This window comes from Dermacentor albipictus, chromosome 1 (assembly GCF_038994185.2).
Source record: "Dermacentor albipictus isolate Rhodes 1998 colony chromosome 1, USDA_Dalb.pri_finalv2, whole genome shotgun sequence".
NCBI classification, from domain to species: Eukaryota; Metazoa; Arthropoda; class Arachnida; order Ixodida; family Ixodidae; genus Dermacentor; species Dermacentor albipictus.
Window position 1 is genome coordinate 131,682,375 of NC_091821.1, and position 27,981 is coordinate 131,710,355.

Sequence of the window (27,981 nt, forward strand, 5' to 3'; positions counted from 1 at the left end):
CAGTCCCCCGTATCAGATATGACTTGCCGGAAGTGACGTGCATCTTCAGAATGAACGCGTAGTTACATGACGTCGTGTTTCTACACATGCATGCGCTCCAACTTTGTAGCTATATGGTTTCGGTGCGTTGTGAGCTCGCTAAAGGGCAGTGACGCACCCTGAAACGCCAACGACGAAAATGGGAGCCGAGGTGTCCAATTTTTATTAGGCACAGTCATATGAAGCCAACATTTAATGAAGTCTAGAAAAGAACAAGCGAAATTATTGTTTTAACAGAAGTGTATAAATGATAATGTACAAAGGGAAGTGAAAGTGGACGAAAAAAAAGAAAAAACTTGCCGCTGGTCAGAGCCGAACCAACAACCTCCTCATTGCGCTTGCACTGCTCTACCAATTGGCAATCAGAGAGACAGTTTTCTATATTTCTCACAACCTTTTCAACTATGGACAATATTCGGTGACGCGAAATCGACTCTGAAGCTACACAGAGGCGCAATGAAAGCCCTTACAGAGTGTTGGCTCTTCACACTGCCGAGATACCCACTCTAGCTGAAGAGAACGGCCATCATGTTACACTTCGGTGGACGCCCAGTCACTGTAGCCTACATGGCGATGAACTACCTAACGCCAAAGCGAAGAAGGTTATCGAAGACTCAGAGATACTGCGTACGATTACATTTTCAAGAGCGGACGCCAACTGCCTTCTCATACGAAAAGTCACAGAAAAGCACTGCTGCTATAGGGTACATTGCCACAGACCCCTCCATAGGTTTGACCCTAACATTTAGGTACCGCCAAAAAATTCAGCGCAGTTGTGCCAGTCTTCTGCGACGACTAAGGCTGTGTGTTACGTTTACGCGTGCTTATCTGCGCTTAATGAGTGACACCGAGTCTCTCAACAGTGAACTGTGCCATTTGCATGATTGTATAAAGTATGTGCTATGTGACTGCCCTCAGTACGTGGAAGAGTGACACCGGTTGATAGGTGATCTTGCCCGCCTCGACAGCCAACCGTTGTCAGAGGAAATAATATTCGGCCCTTGGCGTGACTGCAGATCTAGTTTTCAGGTCATCCAGATCGAGAGCACGGGTCCGCACTCTAGGTTTTGAGTACACTTGCCTGCTGTGTGCTTTGCATATTCCGTCTGTCGTCACATATAGTCACCCATCACGCTCCTCTTTCTTTCCCTCTTCCCCATTCCGGAGCGCAGAGCAGCTGACTAGAGGGATGTACTCCAGGCCAACCTCTGCCTTTCACATCGTTAAACTTTTATTTCTCTCTGTCTTGCTCGCATCACGTCGACCCGTCCGAACTGGGCTGTTTTTTTTTCTTCTATCTGCCTTTCTTATATCACCTTTCTCTCTCGCTAGCTCGTCTCGTATCATAAAACTCGAGGGAAGGCACGAGACCATCCTTGATCTCCATCGAGTCCACTCGAGAGAATGGTCTCACGTTGTGCACCCCATTGGCGCCCTTGTAGTCGTGAGGTCTGTGCCACCACATAACCAAACCTCTTCTAAGTAGTGACGCTATTCTAGGCCGCCAAGGTCAGAGGAATAAGCACCGATACGCATGGAATCGGGCACACAGCTGAGAAATAGCTCTTTTGAAGGGTATGGTTGCATTTCACCAAACCGCGAGCGTCAATATCGAGGGGGCGCGCACTGACACCTTAGAGATCGCAGACCATCAAACACGATCGACGCTGACAGCACCCGTAACGGATAGCATGGTGCCATAGAGCACGAAGGAGAAGCAAGGAGACCAAGACGATCACAAGTCACACTGACAACTAAATTATTACTTCTCGATTATGCAGAATAAACACAGGCTGACAACAAATAAATTGAACATACACAACAGCACAAGCACAATAAAAAGCAAGCCTACTGCATGTTCATACCAAATCCCGATAAGAAGCACACACTTTCATCTGTTGGCATAACAGAGGGAATGCTGCTCACACAAGATTGCTTCAGTTTTTTTATCTGAATATCTTTCATATGCTTTCTCTAGTCAGTCGAGAAAAAGGACGACGAAGTTGCTCTTTGCTGGAACCCATCTCTCTCGGCTAGCTATATTTCGTCCAATTTTACACGCTTTCCGCGGCGCTTTATGTGTCCTGTCTTGCGGCTATGGACGCGGGGCCTCCAAGAGGCCCGAACGGCCAGAGGGCTAGAACAGCGAGCTTTTCATTGACATAGGCCACCTGGTCCACCAGAAGTGAAGACTCCACTGAGGCTCCTGCTCTCGTGGCCATGGACGCGGAGCTTGCCGACCCTGCAGGCCAGAGGTCTAGTTTGTTAAGCTCTTCAGGGAAGCGAGGCACTTGGTCCAGTAACAGAGATACACTGTGGTTTACTCATTCTCAGGCGATGACTCTTCGGATGACAGCTTTTTGTCGGTGATGAGCCGAAAGGCCAAAAGGAGGCTCATCAAGACGTCATCACCTAGGAGTGCGTCAACCCTACAGGCAAAGCATGAGCGCTGGCCGCACGCCATCCTCTTCATACCTGTGGACTCTTCCATCAGCCTTCGAGAATTAAGCAGGCAAGCTCACTCCGTTTTCCTCGAGGGAATAGCGCCTAATGAAATTAAGGAAGTCCGACTAAACACGCGGAAAAATGTCTTGGCTTTCGACACGACCCGTGGAAATGCGCTAGACACGCTCCGACAGAATACAGAACGTGAGAACATCAAAGTGGGTGCCCGGTGTTAGATATGGCTGGACGCCATGGGCCATACCTCATCGCCCTCATTCTACCCCCAGCGCCGGAGCCCACGAGCGCCGGAGAGGTCATTCACTCTTTCGCTCCTCTCATGGTCGTGGCATCGGGTGTGCTTAATTCGTCCCCTCACTCTACCCCCTGCGCCGGAGCCCACGAGCGCCGGAGAGGTCATTCACCCGACGCTCTCCCCAGATTCGTCGAAAAGAGGATCGACTTCGCCTTCCCGTGCCTGGTATTGCAGGATGAGGGGCCTTCTCTCTGTGCCTGTCACGTGTCCTCGACGCAAGCAAGATCCCGCCCACACGATTGTAGAAGAGCCTATTTAAGGGGCTCCGAATTGTATACTTCATACTTCATACCATGTACTTCATACTTGATGCTTCATTCTCTTCTTATTTAAGACGGCAAGCTGGACGAGTTGGTGATTGAACATGTTCCTGTGGGTGGGCAGAGCGACCCGGACGAAGGACGAAAGGAAGTACACAACCCGAGCGCAGACTACTAACAACTGGTTTATTATTTCAAACAACGGACTATAATATAAAGGAAATGTAAACACGTGTAAAATGTCGTTTACACGTGTTTACATTTCCTGTATATTATAGTCCGTTGCTTGAAATAATAAACCAGTTGTTAGTGTGCGCTCATGTTGTGTACTTCCTTTCGTCCTTCGTCCGGGTCGCGCTGCCCACCCACAGGAACATGCTCTTCTTATTTTCTTTCAACTACCTTGGAATAAAACAGTGCAAGTTTCGCACTAGCAAAACGTCGTCTTGCCCTTGCTCGGTCGCCATGGTCTACCGGAGGCCTGCAGCTCACCGACAACGCCACGCTACCCAATAAGGAATGTCGGTGGAGCTTCGAGAGACAGGTCGCTTGCAGTGGGATCGCCTTCAAATGCAACAAACTGGTTGCTAACGGAGGGATCACCCAGAGGGGTGCAACACCGGTTATACCGATGGAAGACACCTGTACTAACGGCGTCAACTACGACATTAACCTGGCAATTACGAACTTGGACCTGCCTATTCTGATTAAACCGGCGTATGAAGGAGTGGTCATAACGCACGTATGCCGTCTTGAAAACAGCCGCTGCGTGAAGATAGTGTTCAAGGGCGACACCATCCCTTCGTATGCCAAAGTCGGTCACTTCCCACACGTCGTTCGACCATTTGTCCCCAAGCCGCTTCAATACCACAAGTGTTTCAGGATCAGACATGTCAAAGGTGCCTGGGTAAAATCTACGGTGTGTCCCCGGTGCGCGGAATCACACGATGTCTGCCGCGCAACAAATAACAGGTGCGGTAAATGTGGTGGGTCTCATGAAGCCACATTTAATGATTACCCACGTATAAAAAATGACGTTGCTATCCTGAAACAACTGGTTAGGGACAGCTCATCTCATAGTGAAGCTTATGAAACGATCCGGCGTCTACGAGCGTACAACGCGAGGTGCAGTTCATGCACAGATTGTGTCAACGACATCAGCTTTTAGTACAAGCAGACCCGAGATACTAAAGAGGCCTGAAACGGAAAAGTATTCCTCTTTACGTAACTGGCCGGCGCTTCCGAGCGCCCAGTTTTCCAAGGAGCCTACACGCTTGATGCTTCCACCGAAGCAAACTTCAGTTGGTTATGTGCCAATAGTGGACCGCCAAACCATTCCGACGCTGCAGTCCCTAATCAATGTCGTCAGAGTAATGTTGGCCAGCATCGAAACTCCATCAGCTCGAAGAGAACTACAAGTGCTGGACTCACTGAGCCCACTCCTAGCAACCCACGAGTGAACCATGGCTAACAGACACCAGTCCTTTCGTAAGGAGGTCAGTGATACATCGATTATTCAGTGGAACGCCAGAGGTCTAAGATCTCGCATTGCTGATTTTCGCCAATTTGTGCATGTTAACCGTTTTCTAACCATCGTTGTCTGCGAACCAAAATTATACCATCGGATCAGATTATCCGGCTAGGAGTCAATTACGTCCTCAAGCAACAACGAAAGTATCAATGTCCTCGTCTTCATTCGCCGTGAGCTTACCTACGTCGTCCAGCCTGTGCAATCTCATGACGACAATCAGTATGTCTGCCTAACAGTCAAAAATAGAAAGCTCGCCTTTGCACTCGTAGGTGCTTACCTATCCACCACGCCCGTTTGACATCAAAAGACTAGAAGACATAACAAAAGCATATCCTGCTTCTTGGATTATCCCAGGGGGCCTTAACACCCATCACACCATTTGGGGAAGCTCAAGAGTTAACGCAACGGGACGAAGACTCGCTTCATTTGTCTCTAATCATTACCTCTTGCTGCTGAATGACGCTAGTCCTACATTTATGCGGGGTGCAGTGTACAGCAGCTGCCTGGACTTGATCTTTGTATCACGCCGCTTTGCCACACGCGTTAAGTGGTTTTTGGACATTGAGACACATGGGAGCGATCACATCCCCACTCACCTTAAGATCGAAGGGCTGTCTAACACTCATCCACCAATCACACTACGAAGAATAGATTGAACTGTGCTTAAAAACCTGCTGGAGGACGCTTGTCACAAAGGTCTCCTCCTGTTTAAGTTATTAAATAAGCGGCGCAGACTGCTATGCGCACGTTCATGTGCTCACCGAAGAACTCGCAATTCGACATGGAGTTTGAGCGACTTCGCGTGATTCGTCGCCGCGCCGGACGAAGATACCGACGCACGAAGTCCATTCACGATCTAAGGACCGCCCGTAGCACTCAAAAGACGATACAACGCCGCATGGATTAACTGGAATCCGAGTGATGGACAAAATATTGTGAGTCCCTTGACCCCCGTATACCATTGTCTCAAATATGGAGAACTGTTAGAGGCCTAGGTTCTGTTCCGGAACAACACTTCCAATTCAAGACCCTAGTGCTCTTCCAACGCTGACAAGACCTCGACGTAGCGGAAGATTGCTGTGCTATAATTGCAGGCCAGTCCGTAACGGGCACAGGTTCCCTTATGTTTAACTACGTTCCAGGCACACGGGATTCCAGCATGGATCTGCCGTTCACCACTCAAGAGCTCGACGCGGCACTTGCCTTATATAATCAGTCGACATCACCTGTTCCAGATAGCATATCTTACCGTATATTGTGCCACTTCGGTGAACAGGCGCGACGTGCATTGCCGCACATCTTCAATGAGTCCTGGCAGGATGTACACGTTTCTCAAGAATGGAACAGCAGTCGCCTGATACGGCTCCTCTAACCTGACAATTCTCCTCTACAGGTTATTTCTTACCGCCCAATCACGCTGGCTAGTTGCATTGGGAAGCTGATCGAACGAATGATTCTCGTTAGACATGAATTGTACCTTGAACGCTATGAAGTTTACCTAGGCGCCATGGATGGATTTCGACGTCACCGATGCTCCATTGACAACGTAATCGATTTAGTTACGTACCTTCAACATCAAAGACGTGTAAGCGATTACCTGTCCCCATGTTCCTCGATATCACAGGAGCATATGACAATGTTCTGCGTGAGGCTATATCAGATGCTCTGGAAATGGTTGGCCTCGGCGGTCGACTCTATCGCTAGACACGCAGTTATTTACATATGCGGTCTCTCTTTTCGAATACCGAAGACGGCCCAACTTCTCAACATTATACACACCCTAGAGTACCACAGAGTGGTGTGTTCAGCCCAACACTCTTCAACCTTGTGCTTATTGGTCTCATAGAATCTCTACCAAATACCGTGAAGTTGTCAACTCATGCCGATGACATCTGCGTCTGGGCATCTGGTGTAACGCGTCCTCAAGTGCGTTCAAGGCTGCAAAAGTTTGAGACGTCGATATCGACGTACCTTAGGGAACAAGGCTTCAGGATTTCTCTAGATAAATGTGCATTGGTGGCGTTTAGCCGGAAGCCAATGGCTTCGTACGCCATGTCCATCGATGGACAAATTATCTGTTGGAGTCCCCATGTGGCCTACATAAAGAAGCGCCTGACAGCCATCTCTCATCGTTTATGGTTTCTTGGAGGAAAAGCCCTGGATACTTCAGTACACGTGATGATGTCCAACTGTACCGGAAGCTGTTTCTCGGATATCTGAGGCACAGCTTGCAGTGCTGACTAATACCTGCAGAACTAACATCCGTACACTCGAAAGTGCTCAGGCCCAGGCGCTTAGAGTTTGCATAGGGCTGCCACGATGTACATTAACATCCGAACCCATTGCAATAGCGCGTGACTACCCAGCCAAGATTTACATTGTTATGGGAGCGCTCAGCTGACACGTCAGGCACCTTGCTCGCGCCCCTCTCCACTATCTCGCCTCACTGCCAGATCGACCACGTGCCTCATTTTGTCAGACGATACTGCCTTATCGTGTATACCTGCCACCAGATTACACAACTGCAGCGATAGTTTTGCTTTCCCCTTGGCGCTTGGCTCAGCCACAAGTTCGACTGACAGTACCAGAAATTCGAATGAAGGCACAACTCTCATCACCAGCTCTCAGACAACTTTCGTTGCTCTTGCTGTACGAACAATACAACGATCATACCCATATATACACTGATGGTTCAACCACCGTGGACGGTTCTGCAGGATCAGTAATTTTCCCTGCGAAAGTCCCCGCATTGAAGTTGGAGACATCTCATCAGAGTACATCGACAGCCGCGGAGCTCGCTGCTCTTCATAGCGCTTTACGGATAATGCAACAGGAACCACCTCAAAAATGCAGCATTTTCGGTGACTCCAACGAAGCTCTATGTGTATACATTGCTTGCTTTCCGCCTTACGCCGTGTACCCTGCGAGCAACTAGTGCTACAAATCCGAGGGCTCCTTCATCGCCTCGTCGAGCAAGGACACCACGTAACATTTCAGTGGCTGCCTAGGTACCGTGGCATAATAGGTAATGAACAGGCCGATGAAGCTGCTCGGTCTGCTCATGAAGACGGCGTGCAGGGGCCAATCCCGCTGTTAACAATAGATGCAGCAGCGCAACTTCGAGTGCTTGCACATGATGCCTTACAATCGTTGTGAAACACGTTGCGAGATGTAACCATGGCTTACGCGAGGTTCCGTTGTCAATCTTTCTCCAGCATGTGTCAGTAGCTTAGCTCATCGGCTCTTTATTGTTCCAGTGTACCAGCATTTCTGGCATTGTTTTGATACATGCCGTAAACAGCTAAACAGACAGCAAAGTGGACATCGACCATGTTTAGTTTCTTTCCGATTCTGATGAAGACAGCAAGAAAGAGCTTCGTGAAGACAACATCGAAAATTAATAAAGATGTACACTGTAAAAAATTTCGTTTTTTTTACGGCAGATATGCCGTAAAATATGCCAAATCTATACCGTAAATTAGAAAGCAGCACCGCCACTGTTAAAAAGCTTCGAGAGCTTGGAGAGGGACGAAGAGAGAGGAGTTTAGAGAGAAGAAGGACGAGCTGCGCGGATGCTCATTGGCGCGCCGGCCGTTCGCGGCGCGCGAAACGCGCATGCGCTAAGGTATTAGCGTGCGCTGTAGAACGCAAGACGCACGCTACAGCAACTTCGGCCGTCCCGGCGCCGCGGCTTTGGAGCCAAGTGGAAATCGTACAAGTGCACACAAAGAACGGTTGGTCGCCTTGTAAGTGCAGGTAGGTCGAGTCATTATGCACGGGTCAATGGTGTTCTGCGAAGCGTATGCGATCTTGTTTGAGTGTTGAGCTAGCGGTTGAGCTTGCCAAGTCTGCGGTGTCGCCTGCGGAACGCTTCCGCGCCACTCTTCGGCTTCGCCATGTTGGCTTTCTCCCGCTTTTGATTTAAACGGGTTTGGCGCATTCATTGGCGTGGGCACGTGGTACTGCTGTTGCGAATTGTTCGCTATCCAGTCTGAGGACTGCACGTGATGCAGTGCTCTTCGTCACTTTTGCATGCTTTCGTGAGCCCGCTGCCGCCTTTGTTTGTTGTGAGCGTTGTGGCCTAGTTCGCGGCGCGGCGGCGGAAGCGGGGGTTGCAGCGCCATTGGGGAAGTCGAGGTGGTTCACGTTGCGGCTTCCTCAACTATGTTTCTCTTCTCCGCCCGTCACCGCAGGAACTCTGGACGTTCTCTCTTTGGTGTGCTCGCATGCCACGGACTGTGTGCGACGCATTTGCAGCCATGTCTCATTGTAAGACAGGTTGATTTGATTTGAGGACGCACCGCTTTCTTCCTGCATAATCGCAGCAGGTACGTGCATTCAACGTATATTTGGCATTTCGTTGACGATAAATGGTGCCAAAAAGCTTGAATTTTTATTGGATAAAGAAGTTGTAATGTAGCACCCGTATAGCCCAGAGTGTTTTGATGATTTACCTTAAGGAATTACATGACGCACTTGCAGTTATGGGCTGTCCTATTACACTGCCATGCTACAGAAAGTAGGCAGTAGTGATGATTGCACCGTTGTACAGGCCTCTTTTATTTACGGAACGGCAGACCAACAAAATGTGGAGTTCACAGTCTAGTTATCGAGAAAAGAAGTCAATATAATGCGAAATGAACGTTAAGACGGTGTAATAAACTAAAATATGTAACTTTTGTTCTCGGTTTTGCACCAAGTATAGTGATCGGAGAATTAGGGCTAGTTATTGTTTTAGACTGGCACATTTTTGGAAATATCTAACGCAAGCAGCTAGTTCGAAATATTTGGCTAGAAATGTTGGTGCCAAGTACATCAGCAATGCATATGGTTCTACAACTGAGACCTCCATATACAAGGGTTTACAAACCAATATGGAATGTTGGTATACTTGAAGCCGATATTTCAGGGCAAGTGTTTTAAACCGCTTGCTCTCTCTCTTGAATTTTACAAATATTGACTTGCAATAAACATTCACTGGAACCATTTCTATAATTTCCACATACGCCGTGAAACCTGTGATGAAAAATATAACTAATGACTTCCTGTGAATATCCTATGCTGCCAGTATGTTAGTGTCTCATTATGTTAACGACAGAGCTTACTACTCAACAGCGAAAATTAATATTTAATACTCGGTTTTCTCAGGACAGTTCAGCAACAAAAATGCAGCCAATATGTGTTATTATTCCCTTTAAACTGTGATCTTCGTGTGCACCATGTAGGGAAGTATGAGCATGCTATATAGTTAATTTCACTGAAAACAAGTGAAAGAGCATACATTTGATCACTGAGCCTGTTGCTTTTGCAATATGCAAAATTTTTGTTCCTGAATTGCAGTTTTAATGTTCTTCCACATGCTTTATATAGCAGTTCCATGGGTTACGCAGTCTGCCAACTACATGGAGATAACCTTAATATTCAGTTCATTTTCTGGTTGCTTTCTGTTATTCAGTATGATGCCAGAGAGCCAGTATCTGCATTTTTCATGTGCCAGCAGTCTTCACAAGTAACTGTATAGCAATGGCTTGTACACCGCTAACTGTATGCAATTGAGTCATAGTCAAGTATTAAAAAAATCGGGTCAAATTTGTCGCAAATTTATGTCTTTGAATGGGTATGCCTATGGTACACGCTCTTTTTGTTCGAGGATGCCTATAGTTTCACTTCTCTTTATTTAAATACTCTTGATAACTTGGTCCAAAATAGTTTTCAAAGGCCATTTATAGTTTCTTTTTTGCAACACCATTTTGTGGTTGAAAGAAAGCTAAATACCTGCTGGTTTAGGAACAAGTGGCACACAACACTCAGTGAAAATTAGAAAGTGCCCTAGAACGTAACTTTTGGAATGCATATACTTTGCATACGACTGGTAAAGAACAGTTGATGCAGCAGTCAGTCCTATCATGTAAAAGTGACAAGTACTCTTTTCATTTTGTTAGGTGATGACATCTGGATGCCTGAAGAGTACCTATTGCTTGTTGATGGCCATGTTGTGGCAGCAGCAAAGATGTTCAAGCAAGCATTCTGCATGCTGTTTGCAGCTTACTTCTGCTTCCACATTTGTTATGCAGAGAAGGCGTCATGCACACTTGAATTCATACAAAGGTATATTTTATTTTCTGTTTATGCTTGTATTTGTTTTGCATCGTGCGCATTAATAGCATATAGTATACTGGCCTTAAAAGAACGAAACTGTATACAAGCACCTTTAACAGTGCTGTGGATATTGTAAATTCAGTGTCCGAGCTTGATAAAAGAAATTGACGGTAGTTGGCAGCAAGAACCAGCAGACATTGCTTCTGTGTAATCAAAAATAACACTGGACGATTTGAAGCTTAGTCCACTTTTTTCAGCTTCATAGTACACGTCTGTAAAGCTGAAAAATGTTGAGGCCTAAGTTTCAAATTACACAAAAGTAATGAGTTCCGGTTCCTGCTGCGAGCTACCATCAATTATTGGAGTTAATTGGAAGGTCAAGCTGCTCCCATATTTAGAGCAGCGAAATTTATATTCAGTTTGCAAGCCCCCAAGGTAATAAGCAGGTCTAAAATATCCATAGGTAAAATGTGTTCACATTAAAGAAAAAAAAGCACTTTAGAGATTTGTTGCATCTAAAAGCAAAACCCATCTGTGGCTTTTTTCTATGATGAAAGTCAGTCAGACCTCCCACGTGCACCTTACACCAGATGCACCTGTATGATAAAAGTCAAAAGTCACATCTCCTGGGTATTAGGTGGAGAAACGGTGCACGAAAATCGGGGACAAGACGAGAAGTACACAGCAGGCTTTGTCGGTTACTAGATTTTTTTTGCGCTGTTTCCTATTCAACTTTCTCATAAAACAACTTGTCCAACTTTGAATCCTTTCGTAGGCTGGTGTTCTTTAAAACAAGAAAATTGTATTATTTGTATGTCATGCTTGAAATCAGCGTGAGCTGTGGCATTAAAAATATTCCAGGTTATCCGAATCATTTCTTTAATTCCGTTATATATAGGCTTTATTGCAATTATGCCTGCCTTCTCTTTAATGGAGGGGTGGGGCGGCATTTAGGGCATTTTCGGCATAAACCCAGACCGTGGACGGAAGGGCAAAAAAGGAAATGTGGCGGTCAGCAAGAAAGTTCTTGCCTTGGTGCAGCCATTACTGAGTGTGAATGGAATGTCTAGGTAAGTCTGCCCCATGTACCTGCCTTCTCTGTTTTGTGCTAACTTTGAAAATATGTTATAAGTCGTTCTACCTTTCATAAAATGCAAACTACTCTTTTCAAGAGCACTCACATTCTGTGTAAGCACCTCTTTATAGCATTTGGAAGCCTACTGAGTCATTCTTTTTACTTTGCCCCACAGCATGAACTAGTTGACCACACGCAGGGATACTTTTCCGTCTGCCAAGCAGCCCAGAACCTTTCAATGCGAACTACAGAAATGGTTCCCTTTCACCAAGTCATCTACACAAGAAGTTATTTTAAAGCTACGTGAAGTGCAATAAAGTGTTTTGAAATATTTGTTGTTCATTATAAAACATCACTGGATGTTTTCCAGTGTAAAATTTTCATCCTGTATCAGTGGCGTTTCAAAAAGTGAGCTGGCCATTACAATAAGCAAAGCTCCTCGCTTACTTTATTTGTATTTGTTACGTTGACAGCGCTAATATTTTGTAGTGATGCCTTTTCTGATTCTGTACTTTTTCGGGCGTTTCGTGCTTAGGCAGTGGTCAGAGCGACGGTGTGCCCTCATAATCAATAGGATCAGACAGCCATTTGTGGTGGATTATAAGAATACCAAAGAAAAGGGCATCGCTACAAAATAGTGGCCAGGAGTATGGTGCCCCTAATTACCTGCAAATTACTGGCAGCTGTCTCAGTATATTGCATATTTTCTCTGATGCGGTATTTGCACTGCATTGGTGCTTAGTTGTGTTGCAGCCTATTTCAGCTTCAGTCGGTAAGTGCGATATGTCTTCTTGCAGAAAGGGGAGAGTTCCGCATCCCGACTACCCTGACTAGAACATTCAGATTTGGAACAGTCAGACCGCGTGAAACACGCGATTAAAAGTACAGTACGCAAATATATTGTTTTTAAGGGATAGTATGTTCAATATTGAAATTAAAGATGCAGTTGTGCAGCGTCTAGCTTCATTTTCGCCGGCGGAATTGATGCCGTAACGGTGGTATTTAATAGCAAAGTAAAACAACTGACGAGTGATTTTCAGGAGGAACTGTAAAATTTACTGACGGCACCCGTAAAGAAATTACGGGTCTGCGTTATTTTTACGGGAAAGGTGTGAGTTTCACAAGCAAGGCCCGTGACTAAGAATAACTGAGATCCGTAATTTTTACGGGAACAAGTTGGCAGCCAAAACTGACGGTCGAATTCCCGTAAAAACAACGGACGATTTTTTACAGTGTAGGCTAATTTTGCTGTCCAAACAAGATGGCGGTGGAGCAGCCTGGCTGAAAACTCAGCACGGAGCTCGCCTTCACACAAGCAAGCCTAGTCCCGCTTTCTTATGCAATTAAAGGAGCCACATTGTATTTTTCGTAGGTTCGCGCGCAGTGTTAAGACATGGCGCTAATATTTTTGTTTGTCTTATGGTTTTATTCGCGGATGCGAGAATGGCGCCAAATCGCAGAGACGCGTCACAAGTGTGCTCCATTACTTCTGCTCGATGCTGTTTTAGGCGTCAACGGAGAGACGCTTCAGTGCTGGCCAGAGTTTGAACGCAGCCTTTGATTACCGCAAATGCTTTATTTTAAAGAACAACACAGTAAATTTCTTTCCCTTCGAATTTACTTCCAGGAGCCTCATTTTTGCACTGTATATTTGGGTTTCATGGCACCAACGAAGTATCTTGTGAGCTTAGCGGCGCCACATGGGAAGAACAGCGCTGCATTCCAACCAAGGCCGAAGAGAGCCACGCGAGAGCAGCATGCACTTTCTTCAAGGCGACAACACGCACGGGAAGCACTCCCGAACAACTCTCCTTCCATTCGCTTCGAGTAAGGCAGGGGTATCATCACAATTTTTATTTTAAAACAAACAACAGTTAATGAGCAAAGGGATGGACCGATCGTGTTCGTTCGCCTTGCTTCCTTCCAAGCACGGCCATCTCCACGTCGTAACACACGCACACACATGAATCTATGCGCGCGTATAGGGAGATAGAAAAAGAAAAGTCAGTGCGACGAGTTTTCGCTGCGAAGTACCCGTAATGACTCGAAATTACTTGTGTGCTCGCGTGATACATCGACGCAAAAAGCAACTTCCTGTGGTAATGCGGCTCATTCGAATAAAGAAATTCGCCGTCGGTTACGCCCGATGAAACACACAAGGAAACGCGCATGTTTGTAATGCGTCACGGCAAATTTCGTCATTTTATAGACCTTACGTAACGAGAACGAGAGGTAATGGAAATTGCCCGGCCACTGCACCGCCGCAGGGAACATAAATGAGATGACAGACCGTGTAACGACAACGCATTACACTGCGCGCGTACGGCACGCGTGCCTCTGATCGCCCGCCGACGCAACACTGGAAGCGAGCACGCACGACGCGCACGCCTTCGTCGTGTCGGCGACGGATATCGCGCGCCGCTTCTCGAGACTCCACCTATAATGGGGAAGCAACTCCGCGCGATTATATTTCAGAGACGTCAAGCCACCCTGCGCTGCTTTCCGTGTCACTGCAATGTTGTCCGCAACGAAGAAGGCCTTGGCGCGCGGTTCACTTAGCGCATGAAAACGGATGCACTGTCAAGGACGAGGACAGGCGCAGCAAGAAATGCGTGTTTGGCTTAACGGCGTCGGCAGGCACGCGCGGGCACGCGTTTGCGTGAACAGGGCAGCCACAGTGGGCGGGACAACAAGCAGCCGCGGTGAACACTAGCCCTAGAACTTCCTAATACAATGCGCTATCCTTTTCGCCACCTGCCACCGAAGCAAGGAGCCAGTCACGTACCTTTGCAGATACGCTCAATATCAAGAAAGGAGCTGACAGATGGAATTACACACTGTGGTATAAAGTTTGTAAACAGGGATAAGGTTCCTCAGAAAGGCTGGCCACCGTTTCGATAGGAGGACCTATCTTCGTCAAAGGCGGCCTCGTCATCCTCGGCATGTTAGTTTTAAAGGTTAGTCCAGTGACGTCACAACACCCGCAGGTGACGTCACTGCACTAAGCCTTTAAAACTAACATGCCGAGGATGACGAGGCCACCTTTGACGAAGATAGGTCTTCCTATCGAAACGTTGGCCAGCCTTGAAGAAACGTGGTTGCTATCGCCTGATCCACCGTGACCAGATATATATATATATATATATATATATATATATATATATATATATATATATATATATATATATATCGCAAGTGCGCACTCGCGAACGCCTATAGTGACACGGATGTGGCGTAAGAAGAATCGTTATGCACACTGGCCACATTTACGCAACGGAATGTCACTAGACAATTTTAGCAGAGCGTCGCTTACAGTCCGCTCCACTCATGCAGATTTCAACCGGTGAGGCACTGTTGAGAACTGCATTGATTCATATTTTTCTATAAATGCGCCTCCCACAGACGCAAGCAACGCATAGTAACCTTGGCTGCCGAACGATAAAGCCAGGTAGAGGAACCCACACGCTCCGCTCAGTAGGCTCTGTAGCGGATCGGAGGCAGCGTTGAAGCAGACCGCTTCCCGCGGCCGGCTCGAGCACACAAGCGCAATCGCTTCGGCTGCAAATGCTTAGGATACAGAGGTCTCAGTGGAGCAAACCGTAAACGTTCCGCTAAATATACCTAATATGGAAATCAGGTTGAACGCTTTCGAGCTCTGTCAATTACAAATTCTTGCATCACAAAAAAAAAATCGCTTGCACGGGCATGTTTATGAACGGGGCGCCGACCAGGACTTAAAGGTAAGGAAGATGGACTTCTTCAGTCACTGTATGTTCGTAGTGTGTCAAAGCTTTTGTTCGGTTCATCGAAGAAATTTACCGACGATTACGATACTCCCTTTTGCGAAATTTGAGCGCAGCTCTATACGTGTTTTGATTTCGCGATATATTTAGGCAAAGAATTTTAGAGAGACATGTAGCAGAGTCGGCAATAGTCGAAAATCTAATCTGCGGGTCAAGCGCGTCGGCGTTTATGCATGAATCGCCGAAGGTTCCAATGTAATCGCTGGCGCCGCGTGGCTTCCAGAAAGTAATCAACAATTCGCCTCGCGTATTAAATCAGACCATAAAGTAACCGCAAACCATAACAATCGAAACAAGCGCTAACGAGACCAAACCAATAAAACCAAACAAGCGCGAGCGAGCGCTGACGCGAGCAGACGATAGTACGAAACGAGCGGTCCGGCTGAGACCAGATATGAGCACGCATCGAGCGGTCGTGCGGGTCCGCATGACACCAGTTTCCCGCGCGGGAAACTGGTGGCCGCTCTGATTGGAAAGGGGCCGCTCTCATTGGTCTCCGTCGTTCGCGGCTCGCGCCTTTCATCTTTCTCTGTGCTCGTTCGCTCAGTACGCCGCCGACACCGACGCTCGCCGCAGGAACAGGTGCCCTCACAGAGCTGCGCTCTAAAAAACCGCCGCGGTGGCTTAGCGGCTATGGTGTTGCGCCGCTAAGCACGAATCACGGAATCAAATCCCGGCCGCGGCGGCCGCATTTCGATGGGTGCGAAAGGAAAAAAATGCCCGTGTCTCGTGCATTGGGAGCACGATGAAGAACCCCTGGTGGTCAAAATTAATCCGGAGTCCCACTACGGCGTGCCTCATAATCAAATCGGGGTTTCGGCACGTAAAAACCCAGAATTCATTCACTTTCTTCAAAAAGCGCGGCTGCTATCTGAAATGCGCCACAACACGTTGTGCAAGGCCAACGTGTTTTCACTTAACAACTACTTGTATACAGAACGTCGAATTCCCCGCACCAAAAATGATTTGCTGAGCTCGTCTACTGCAGGCTCGTCAACCAGACGAGCGTCCGGTTTAAATTAGTTTGCAATGGACGAGTGCGAAATCTTGCGCTTTGATATTTGTATTAAATGTCGCATACCGACACACAATAACTGGAATTTAAGAGAAAAGGTAACGCAGGGTAAAGTGGAATGCACATAACGTGGAAATATACCGGCTGTTCGAAATTACGTTTTATGATTTTCTTAATATTAGGCACTGTGAGGCACGCGAAGAATACCTGTGCATATAAGTTATGTGGCCAGGGGGACCCAAAGTGAGATGCTAATTATAGCGGTTAGCAGCCCAATTAACTATAATTGAATAATTGACTTTTTGTTGACTGCAGTAATTGGGTATGTTTGTATTGAAAAGTTAGAGGCAGTCGTGTTTCTGCACAGTATCAGTTGGAATAATTCTTCTATATCGTGTCTGCGCTCCGAGATATCCGACTACATATTTTATTTGTCGTTCGCATGATTACGCATGCACGAGAGTGAGGATCGGCGCAAAGCTCCTCCCTGGTGTGACGCGGCTGTTGCGTGCGCTGGTTAGTCTGACAACGGGAGGAGGCATTGGCAAAGATGGTAACTTTTCCCCTTCCGCTCTCGGCTGGCGAAATCAAGATATGACAGTGCGGTGTGCCGTGCAGTTGTTGCTTTTGATTTCAATAAAACTTGCAGCACTTTGAAATCAGCAGTCACTTTATTTGCGTAGCCCAGGCAAGGACCATGCGCGCTCGTCTAGCCACCATTACGCACGTGCGCTGCCCTCCGGCTTCTCCGCTCGCGCCATTATCTCGGCACGGCAGCTGCCGCCATCGTTACAGGCTGCGCGGTCGCGTGTTACGACAGCGGTTCCGGGGTACTTCGATTTTTTATTTCGCCAGCTAATCCATGCGCCGATCCTCACTCTCGTGCATGCGTAATCATGCGAACGACAATTAAAATTTGCAGTCGGATATCTCGGAGCACAGACACGCTAGAAGAATTCTTCCAACTGATACTGTGTAGGAACACGGCTGCCTCTAAGTTTTCAACACAAACATACTGAGTTACTGCCGTCAACAAAACGTTAATTATTCAATCTTAGTTAATTGGGCTGCTGACAGCGATAATTATCATCGCACTTTGTGTCCCCCTGGCCAGATAACTTATTTGTATGGGTGGTCTTCGCGTGTCTCCCAGTGCCTAACTTTAAGAAAAACCATGCAGCCTAATTTTAAACACCCTCTATAGTATTACAGTGTCTCCCTACTTTTCGTTCTTTCCGTCCTTCTCCCCCCCCCCCCCGGAATAATTTATCAAAACTGGTTTATTTGCCTAACCTCATTGGTTTGGCGTGGCTGCTGCTTCTGTCTGCCCCTGCTGGGCCGATATAATTGTGGATAAATATTTGCAAAGGTTATATGTGTGTCGAGGAAGATGTTGACGCACGACTTGTGCGGAAGTACTTTAATGAATCCTTGCCACGCTACCTGGAAGTGCACACAATGCAGACATGTGCACCAGACTGGATACCTAAAGTGGAAGTACAGCTCTGCATGGCTCAATTTTGATTAGACTTTGTCAACCCAGCAGGCCAACCGCCAGCAGGGCTGACGGTTTTAGGAATGCTCGTCACATAAGCGTGCCTGCGCTGCGTATCGTCGTTTTCTGTATAGTATGAATTGCATGGCAGGCCATGAAGAAGAAAAAAAGAAAAAAGTTGTTCTAGTTGTTAGAGTATCGGGCTTTTTTGCCGGGAGATCGAGGTCCGATCCGACCACCGGACGCGTACTTTTATTTTCTGTGTTAAGCAATACAGCAGACCACGGTCAGCAAAGTCTGTTAGGCTTCACTCTGTGTTACGATGGAAACGACAGGCTGCGCGTTCACATTGTGTTTCGGACGGGCCGACACATGCAGCCCGTCTGCGGGAATTTATAGGTGAGTGAATTATGTATCACTTACAAGTTTTCGTTCTGAATATTTGCTATTCTGTGAACGTGGCTATTCTGGTCTTTGATGTGCGCCGGTGCTGAGTATTCTTATGCGGTAGTTTTCATGCATACTTATTATAGACCCCTATAGCGACAAATATGACTAAACAGCAGGTTGCGCTGTGTCATGCCGTCGTCCTTGTCGCGTTGTCCTGTGACTACAGCAGCTTACATCTACGTGAATAAGGGCCCCTTAACAACACTCTTCTGCAAGGTCACATTATTCCTCGGGAAAAAAAAATAAGCACAACTTTCCAGTGGTATATACGCAAAAATACGCGAATTGTCCGGAAACTGGCAACTCGCACTCTGCAACGCAAGATCTGTTTGGTAGTTCTCTGGATGCTCTGTGAGACTGGCACGCCCACTCGCCTAACAGTGTTCTCTGCATCAGGTTTTAATTGGATTGTGCGAGTGAAATATCCTGATATTTTTTGTGGCTGTACTTCTTACACTCCACCTCTCTACTTATTTAGGCTTGTTTTACGAAGGCTATTCACTTGCTTCCCCGCGTTAACCTGGTATGTGAAGGTTGATTTGACGCACCCTGTTTGGCAGGCCAACTTGCTCCTGGCTGTCTGTCTTCACCAAATGAAAAAGCAAAAAAAAAACTGCATGGATATAAGCTGCGCTCTGCGTAAATTGCGCTTATTAATGAGCGCTCACCTGTTTCGCAACCTCGGTTACGCGATACAGCGCTGAGCGTCATCACCGCGTTAGAATTTTTTGATAGTTTGAATATTTAAATGCGGTCTTCCCACATGCGCTGGTCGTAAAAATAATTTCCCTTTGGTCCGACGGCTCCTTGGGCGTAGCGCCACTATTCACGTACTTACATTTTGGTGGTGTTTTACCATCTAAAGCCAGCACTTGTTGGGTAAGTATACGAGCAAGTGGCGTGTCATAGTGTGGGTCGTTTTTTACACTCAATCGCGGAGAGTAACATAAATGCTGGATAGTGGTGGAAAGGGCGCCGATGGCTGCAGCATGCGGTGCTTCGCAGTGACATTACTTCAAGGCCAGTACAAAGCTACGTAAGAAATGAAGCAGCTTTACATTCACTGCATAGTCTAAGTTTGCGCCATGCTGCATTGTCATTTTGGTTTTCGAACTTCGTTTCGTTCCCCTTTTTGTTCCCGTTCTTCTGTGAAAGTTAACGAATCGACTATTGATCATATTCATAATCCCGCCCCCACCCCCCAGCCCTTCAGAGATTTAGCTTTTTTTCTCGTGTTTGATAAAATATGACATTGTTTAGGCCTCATTTGAAATGACGGTAGCTGCTATTTTCACATCATACTTTTTTTATGGATCGATACCAAGTTCCACAATAAGTACGCCTAAGACTGGCGACAGCACTAAAATGAAGTCGAATGCTAGAATAAGATGTCTGGTGGAGGGGCTCAGACACATATCATAAGAAGCCAACAAAGACACCAAGGACAACATAGGGGGTAATTACTTGTACGTACTAAATGAATTAAAGAAATGATAAATTAATGGCAATGAAAGTGGATGAAAAAAATTACCGACGATTACGTTACTTCCTAATGCGAAATTTGAGCGCAGCAAATAAGCTGTTTCACCTTTTCGATAGATTGAGGCAAAGAAATCGAGCAACACATGTATGCGCTATCACAGAATTTTTTTTTTATTTTTCACACGTATTCCTTTAACAAAGACTCCACTAACAGTTCTTGACAGTCATGAAGGAAGCTTTGTGGTCGGAGAAATAGACTGATATATGTTCGACTTGGTACACCAATGCTTGATTCTCAAAGACGAGATCTATACAAGTGCCTCGCGAGGTTGTCACAGCCGTGGGACGCGTTACGAGCGAGAGGAACGGGATGTTCTCCCGCATAAGTGTTAGGAAATTGTTAGGAAACAACACGATAAAGGGAGGAGGGAAGAGATAGCAGCGACTGACTGATGCCGCTGACGCCGATAGTGAGTCAACCCCAGCTGCGGAGTTGGTTTCAGGGACAACGCCGCCGATGCCGACACAAACAATATGATACCCTCGCTTCCGCAGCGCTAAGAACCAGGTCTAGCCGTGGGAAGGTGGTCACGTGTTCGTCGACGTGCCGGGGCCTACGTGAAATAACCGGCGCGTCGGCAACTGAAGAGCACCCTATCCGCCACACAAGAACAGGGGGGGGGGGGGGACCCTTTCCTCCTCTTTCTGCATGGCGGCGACGGTGTTCTATGCAGTCACGTTATCTTGACTCTCTAGCGGCGTCAGCGGCATCCAGCGGTATCAGTCGGTCGCTGCTAGCGCTGGGGGGATGAAAGGGGGGCGGAGCTGGTTACGAGGCCGACGACAACGCCGACGACGACGCGAAACCCAGGAACGGACGCCAAAGAGCTGCGCTCTAAAAAAAACTTGCTGCAGTTAGGGAACGATCCCACGTCTTCGCATTACGCGTGCGATGCTACACAAGTAGAAAAATCGCTTCATCACACCATCGTGCAACTGAATTAAAGGCAACAGCGAATTCACTCAATACGAGGTGGCATCTACGTCAGGGACAAAGACAAATCTCTGTATCGAAACGTTGAGTTTGCGGGACGTCCCTCGTTCAACCACTGTTGACCACTTCAAGTGTCCATCTTCCTGTGCACCTCTGTCTTGCGTTCCTTCTGTTTCACACTCGACAGTTCATGGCTATTTTCACCCTGTATCAACGGCTAGGTGCGCCCCGTTTCTCTACAAGGCTTCTGCAAAGTTTCTTTACATGTGCCTGCTCTGCAACTCCCGTCGGCAAGATTTTCCGGTGTGAAATTGGCGTGTTTCGGGCTGGCTCTATGTTACCTGGAAGACCTCGGTACATGACCCCGACTTTCGAGATCATCGGAGGGCCCGGTGAGTATGCAGAATTGTCAGCCGGAGAAGCCAGGTGCTTACAAAGGCAGAAGGATATGGCATAGGGGGCCATGGTACTTTACCCAATTATGCCACACAGCCCGCCGAGTGAACGAAAGAAGTGCTAACGTCACAAATTCTCATACAAAGACCCTGCTTTCAGAAATGTGTAAATATGGTTTGGAAAATAGTCGTCTCGTGAATTATGTAACCATTAAGTGCGTCCGCAGACATAAATAAATAGCTAGATCAGTCACGACAGACTGTCTTTTGAGCTATGCACAGAGTATGCTTCTGACGAGCGAACAAGGATAGAAGCTTTTTCGTCAGTGTGGTCATCTGGCCAGCCGAAGGGCTTTCAGCATGCCTACGGACGGCTAGCTTATTCATGAAGCCGTTAAAAAAAGACGCTTTATTCGCGAGGTGATAGCTTCAAAGAAATACGTAACCCTGGAGTGCAGTGAAGAAAAACTTGTGGAATACCTATAGAGGTTGCAGGTGCGGCTTCAACTTGGCGCCACAAAATCTACATTCGATTCACGATGCTGCAGTGGAATCACCTAGAGTACGCTGCGTGACTCGGCAATGTCAATGTCTCTACGACCACCCGGGGTGCAAGCTTCGCAAGCTACCCCAGCTTCGCAAGCCAGTAGGCAAAACAGTAAGTATACACGTCGGACAAGAGCAGAAACGGGAACTTCTCAAAGGCACGGATATCTCCTTAAACGTATGTGATAAGAAAATGAGGATCTCGATTGCACCAGTGCGCTTATGAGCAAGTGTAAACGACTGCATTGTTGTAATTCGCTTTTGCTTTTTTTTCCATAAACGTTCTTACCCCCCCCCCCGCGCCTTCTAGAGATCAATCCAAAGCCCCAAAATTAATTTTTATCTTACCTCAGCAGAGTTCTACAATCTTAAGTCACAATAAAGGTGTGTTTGCGTTTGATATGCTCATGGGTATACACACAGACTTTGATGCCACTAGCTTGTACGAGTATGCGGTCACTACAATTTGTGCAAGATTGAAAGAGCAAGAGTATGGTGCAGTGCTTACACTTGCCGTTCGAATGATGTCATCGGTCTGCGTGTACATGGAGCTGACCAAGGTTGTAACAGCGCCGCCCAGGTACAAGATGGCTCCGACACCATGGTGCAGCAAGTACTGCGCAGGACAGAGAGGTGAAACACTATGAGTCACAAGATTTCGCATGCCATCTGTGCGCAATGCTGAAAGTACACACGTGGCGTGATTGCAGCTATGTATCTGTAGTTGTGCAGTCAGTCTTTTGTTGGGCTCCGATGGTCAAGATGACAATCCTTCTGATTATTTACATGGATCTTCCCTTCCTTCTTCTACAAACAGAAGCCTTTGAAGGATGCTTGATTTTCCCACAGAAATGTACCGTTAACTTTAGCAAGCAAAGTTATCAGAGTATTTCAGTGGACAAGCAAAGCATGACAAACCGCAGATTTCCAACACTTCTAATTTGCAGTCAAATAGAATTTTATAAATCAGTACCGCCTAATACACGCTAGAAATTATACGTGCATGAGGGTTAGGCATGATTTGCCTTCGCCTTCCAAGCGCATTTCTGCCGTCGGCGGCGCCGTGATGTTCCGTATTAAGTCCAAGGGCGATGACACCGTAGCTGCACGCCCTACGCTGAATGTGCGAGTGAAAGCGTGCGGGGGGGGGAGGGGGGGGGGGGTGAGCCGACGATCGGCGGCTCAATCTGGCCCGCGCGAAAGGGACGAATGTGAACAGAAAGCGCGCCGTCTTTTCTCGCGCGCGAGGCCCCCAACGTTGCGAGGCGCCGGAGGGAGGAGAGGGGCGGCGTTATCTCCGGCTGCAACTGCGCATGGGGCGGCTTCGCGCGGTCGCGCAGCCGTATCTTGAGAGCGATCTGCGTTGGGGGCAGTCTATGTACAGCCGCCCTGATTTTTAATAATATAGCGCGAGCGTCGACTGAACTGCTGGTGAGCGCCTTATAACGGCGATAAGCGTGCAACAAGGCGAGTGCAACAAGGCAACAAGGCTCGTGCGCGAACTCTCGCCTTGTTGCACGCTTATCGCCGTTATAAGGCGCTCACCAACAGTTCAGTCGACGCTCGCGCTATATTATTAAAAATCAGGGCGGCTGTACGTAGGCGGCTCGTAGCTTAGTGCGTGGTGTGTGTGCTCGGCGCTCGCTTTGCGGTGACGCTATAGAAAGCACGAATGTCACATCGCTCGCTGCAGCTGCCGCGCCTCCTCACGCCAGAGTTTTGACAGCAAGTGTCCGCAGTCAGTCATCGAGTTCAATGTTTTCATGTTTGCTGCGCGCGCTAACACACCATGCTTGTTAATTTAGTTAGCAAGCGAATGTATACAAATTGATACGGCTGATAAAAGTGCTATCCTTACTTCTTATAGCTGTCTGCTACTTTGCTATGGCAATCGATGCTTCTCCTTTCGGGTGAAACTGCGTATTTTTATCCGAAAACGCAAAAGGATACGATTACAATGAAGTGAGACTGAAATTTCTTTGAAGTTGCAGACTCACAGCTGGTAAAAAAACAAAAAAAACACAAGAGCCCTAAAAATGCCCACAGAAGCTGATACGAAAGAAGTAGCCTGCTTTTGATTTAGCCGATACTTTCTGCACGAAATTCACATAGCCATTAGGCTCGGAACGCCTTCATGGGCTCTGGGTATCGCCAACGTGCGGTTTTATTGATCTGTACAATTCTCGCTTCCAACCAACTTAATCACTATTGTTTTTTTATTTATTATGCTTTTCGTTGTGCACATATACGTTTGATGTTATGTAGCTGTGTAGCTTTTGCTTCGACAAATAGCAATTACGTTTGTTTTCATGTTCACTTTTGCTTCTCCTGCTTGGTCTTACGACTGAAGTATGTATTAAATAAATAAACAAAATACACAAAGCGCAACAGATTCAACTGCTGTCTTCTACCTCGACCTCGGTGATTCAGGTAGGTGCTAATTATCCAGCGAGTGACACGCACTGTGGCACACGAAGGGTAAGTACTTTCTCAACACACTATATCCTTGTCACAGCCGTCTCTCTCCGGTGCTATAATTGTACGGGAGCAACATGGTATCGCAAACACGCGTTCATCTGGCACCCGCCTGGAGTGGTAACGGTAGAACGCCGTAATACTGTGCTAAGGCGTCCTAACCTGCATTATTATCGGTATGGAATTCAGCGGCAACGTCCGGGCAACGGAATAAATATAGAGCAGTGGCCACTCTCCTATCTTGCAATGTATTTGGCGTGGCCTACTAATCTCCCAGCGATAAAAGGCGCCATGTATTCTTCGGTGCTTCATCTTATGTACAGCGCAAGACCACACGGACGGAGACGAAGAGGACACGGCAGGTGCTGGTCGCAACTGAGAAATTCGTTGAAATGAGCATACATATTATACACGATCACGTCACGTGCACTCCAAGAACGTTATGCAAGAAGAAGCGTGGTACTGTAATCGGGAGCACGCTCACAGGCCTAAGCGTCAACATTTTGCGTTCATGATTCTGTCTAATCGCTGTCAGTGCTATGAAGGAAATTCAATTACTCTGTGATAATGGCACTGAAGGGTGACTGATACACACACAGTTTGCTTTCCAAATACGGAATTCATCTACTATTTCCATCATGAGTTGATTACTATGACGGTGAATGACAGCGCATTGCTCAAAACGAGGATCGCAGCCACATGTGTCACCCCCCCTCCCCCTCCCCCAGTGCGCTCCGATGTGCGACAGCCTAGCATTCTTGCTGGTCGGCTCACGCTCTTTCAAGCGCATGTTGATGCAGCGCCCCGCCTGCTTTATATACACGCTTGCACATGATAATGATACACTGGTACACCACACACGTTCTACAGGCAACGAATGGCAACTTGTGCTTTACGCCGCATTCGTTCGAAAGGCAAATCCTTTTCCAGAACGTTCGTTGAACGGCGGCGCCGATGCCACTCATTTTCCTTGGTGCCGCAAAAACCACGTCAACCCCGTACCTTATTGCCACGTTTTACCGCTAAGCTGTTAGCTTCTAGTTGGTGGGGCTTGTGCGTGTCCGCGGTCATGGTGCTCACAAAAATGTGGGTTGATTCCGGAGACAGTGCAAAGAAGCGGGAAGCGAACAGTGTGCTGCTTCTCCAAGAGGCATCACGTGACCTCACCAGGTGGCATCATCACTCGAACATTTCATCGCATGACGCCCCGTTTGACGTGATGACGTCAATAATTAAATCGCCAGGCGATATCGTCACGTGACGATGCCATTATTCTCGTATCTTCGAATTACAATCCGAAGCTATCATGTCTACAGCATGTGTGTAAATCGTACTTTACGAATTTTCTGGCACAATTTACTTTGACAAATTCAATTAGTTCAGTAACACACTTGCGCTTGGCGGTGGGCTTAGAAGAACGAGGATCTATGCTGCACTTCCGCACACGTGCGTGCGCGCGTGACGTGCGCGTGCACGCCACGCATTTGTCCTTGATGTGTGGGTGCTCTGCCTGTCGCATCTGTCGCACAGTTTGTGCTGCGAGCGTAATCGTCGTTATGGCAAACGCTATCCAAAAATCGTAACTCCATTTAGCGGCCGCGGCCATCTGACAGACCTCGAACGTCAGCCGGAAAATGGCTTTATCTTTGAGTTTCCGCGTACTAGAAATATATTTTCCCGTATATTCAAATTACAGTACGAAGCTAGCATGTGTGCCGCTTGTGTATAAGCCGCACCTTACGAATTATGTGGCGCAATTTACTTTGAAAATTTTAATTCGTTCAATAAGGCCCTCGTGCTTGGCGGAGGGCCTACAAGAATGAGCATGTATGCTCCAATCCTGCACAAGTACGTGCGCTCGTGACGTACGTCGCTTGTGGTGGCTGTGCTGTACATCCACTTTCACGGAAAGAAATGGAGGCGGATTTTTTTTTTCTTTTTTTTTAAGGGCATGCGATATACGATGCACATAAGGCATGATAGCCACATTGCTTTTCTTTGTGCGTTCGTGCGATTTGCCACATTCCTTTAGCCATAAAATAATCTCGCAAGAGCGGTTGAGTAAATTAGGAGTGTAGCCTGCATGTTTCAGCGTATGCCAACTTGCTGGCCGGAGCTCTCCTCCTCAGGGCCCGTCCTGTTGTCTTCGTCTCCGTCCGTGTTTTCTTGCGCTGTACATAAGATGAAGTTTAACCAACTTGCCCAAATGTCAATTCTAGTGCACATTTTCGCGTTCCCGAAACAAGACTTTCCTTAGCTTCTGACAAAAGTTTTTCATTGCTAAGACGTACAGCCACTTCTCATCAAATTATGCTATCATCCTTACGCAATATTTAAAAATGATGAAATTTAAAAAAAAACTGAAATTTTGTTTACGAATTGATGCGTGTTGATGCATGATGTATGTCGATGAACTAGCTGGTGCATGACTTGGAGAAACGAACAGCGAGGCTATTCATTCACCTGGCCTCCCACAGGTTTGTTGTGGCGGTTCCTTAGCTTCCCTGCCCCAGCACACTGCCTTCGATATATTTTGCCGTGCGCAAATCAGCGTTCTGTAGGTCTTTCTTTCGTATCCTCTTTTTTTGCCCTGTTTTCATTCTTCACAGCCTGTACAAACTAGCCTAGCCGCAAGCTCTTCTCGACTGTATTGTCATAATGAAAGTCAGAGACAAGTGAAAGAAAAAGAAGAAAAAAAGGGAGGGCGGGGGGGGAGGATGCTTATCATGCGTATCCTAGACAAGCAAATCGCAATATTTTCGGAATGCTTTTCTTCCGCGCAACATGGTGGACGATTCGCTCAAATACCATAAACTGGAAGCTGTTCGACGACATGAAGGCCTGGTGGGAAGCAAGAATGGCTCCAAGTTCTATGCGCGCGCTCGTCCCATCTTTATCTGTGTGTGGAATTTTCAGCGCTGATCCCCCCTCAGCAGTTATGGTTAAAATGATCCGGAATGAGGTAGAGGCACGCCGTGAGTGGGGGCCACAACGTTCTGTGCATGGGAAAGGGAATCCCCCCCCCCCCCACTTCGGACTGCCACTAGCCCTCACCTTGGTTTCAGATTCAAGCTTTCCCTTTCATCCATGTCGCTCTTTCAGAGTCCACCTCCTGAAAGATGGCGGGCTAATACTTCTTCAGCGCTTGTGTCCTGTCCTTCATACTTTGTGGTTGCATGTGTTTGCGCCGTAGCAGTTTTTATGTCAAGTATGCACCAACTCGCCCAGAAAGAAGTTTTAATGGAGTACCTTTCTTGTTCAGTGGGCCCTTCCTTCCGTGTTCTTCCCTCTCAGCGCTTGTGTCCTGTCCTTCATACTTTGTGGTTGCATGTGTTTGCGCTGTAACAGTTTTTATGTCAAGTATGCACCAACTCGCCCAGAAAGAAGTTTTAATGAATCACCTCCTGAGTGGGAAAGCGGGGAAGTGGGGCGGGGGCGGGGGTCGACAGCATTATTTTTATTGGGGAAAGGGGTTCGACGCTCCCCCCCCCCCTTGGCTACGCGAATGATCCGTAACGTATCCAGTACAGCAATTGTTATTGCTAATAAATGGCACACAAAATA

At 47.2% G+C, this 27,981-nt stretch overlaps 1 protein-coding gene and 1 long non-coding RNA gene across 2 annotated transcripts in view; one reads left to right on the top strand and one right to left on the bottom strand.

The window, feature by feature from the left end:
- The window catches only part of LOC135896142 (uncharacterized), a 243,137-nt gene that overhangs the window by 172,365 nt on the left and 42,791 nt on the right, over positions 1-27,981 (bottom strand). Inside the window, exon 4 of the mRNA XM_070525724.1 lies at positions 22,451-22,558. Within this exon, the coding sequence (XP_070381825.1) occupies positions 22,451-22,558 (108 nt within the window). The remainder of the gene's footprint in view (positions 1-22,450; positions 22,559-27,981) is intronic.
- On the top strand, positions 8,293-12,074 carry LOC135915861 (uncharacterized). The gene is made up of 5 exons (XR_011511940.1): positions 8,293-8,344; positions 8,674-8,916; positions 10,531-10,696; positions 11,642-11,757; positions 11,938-12,074. It is a non-coding gene; the product is annotated as an uncharacterized lncRNA (long non-coding RNA).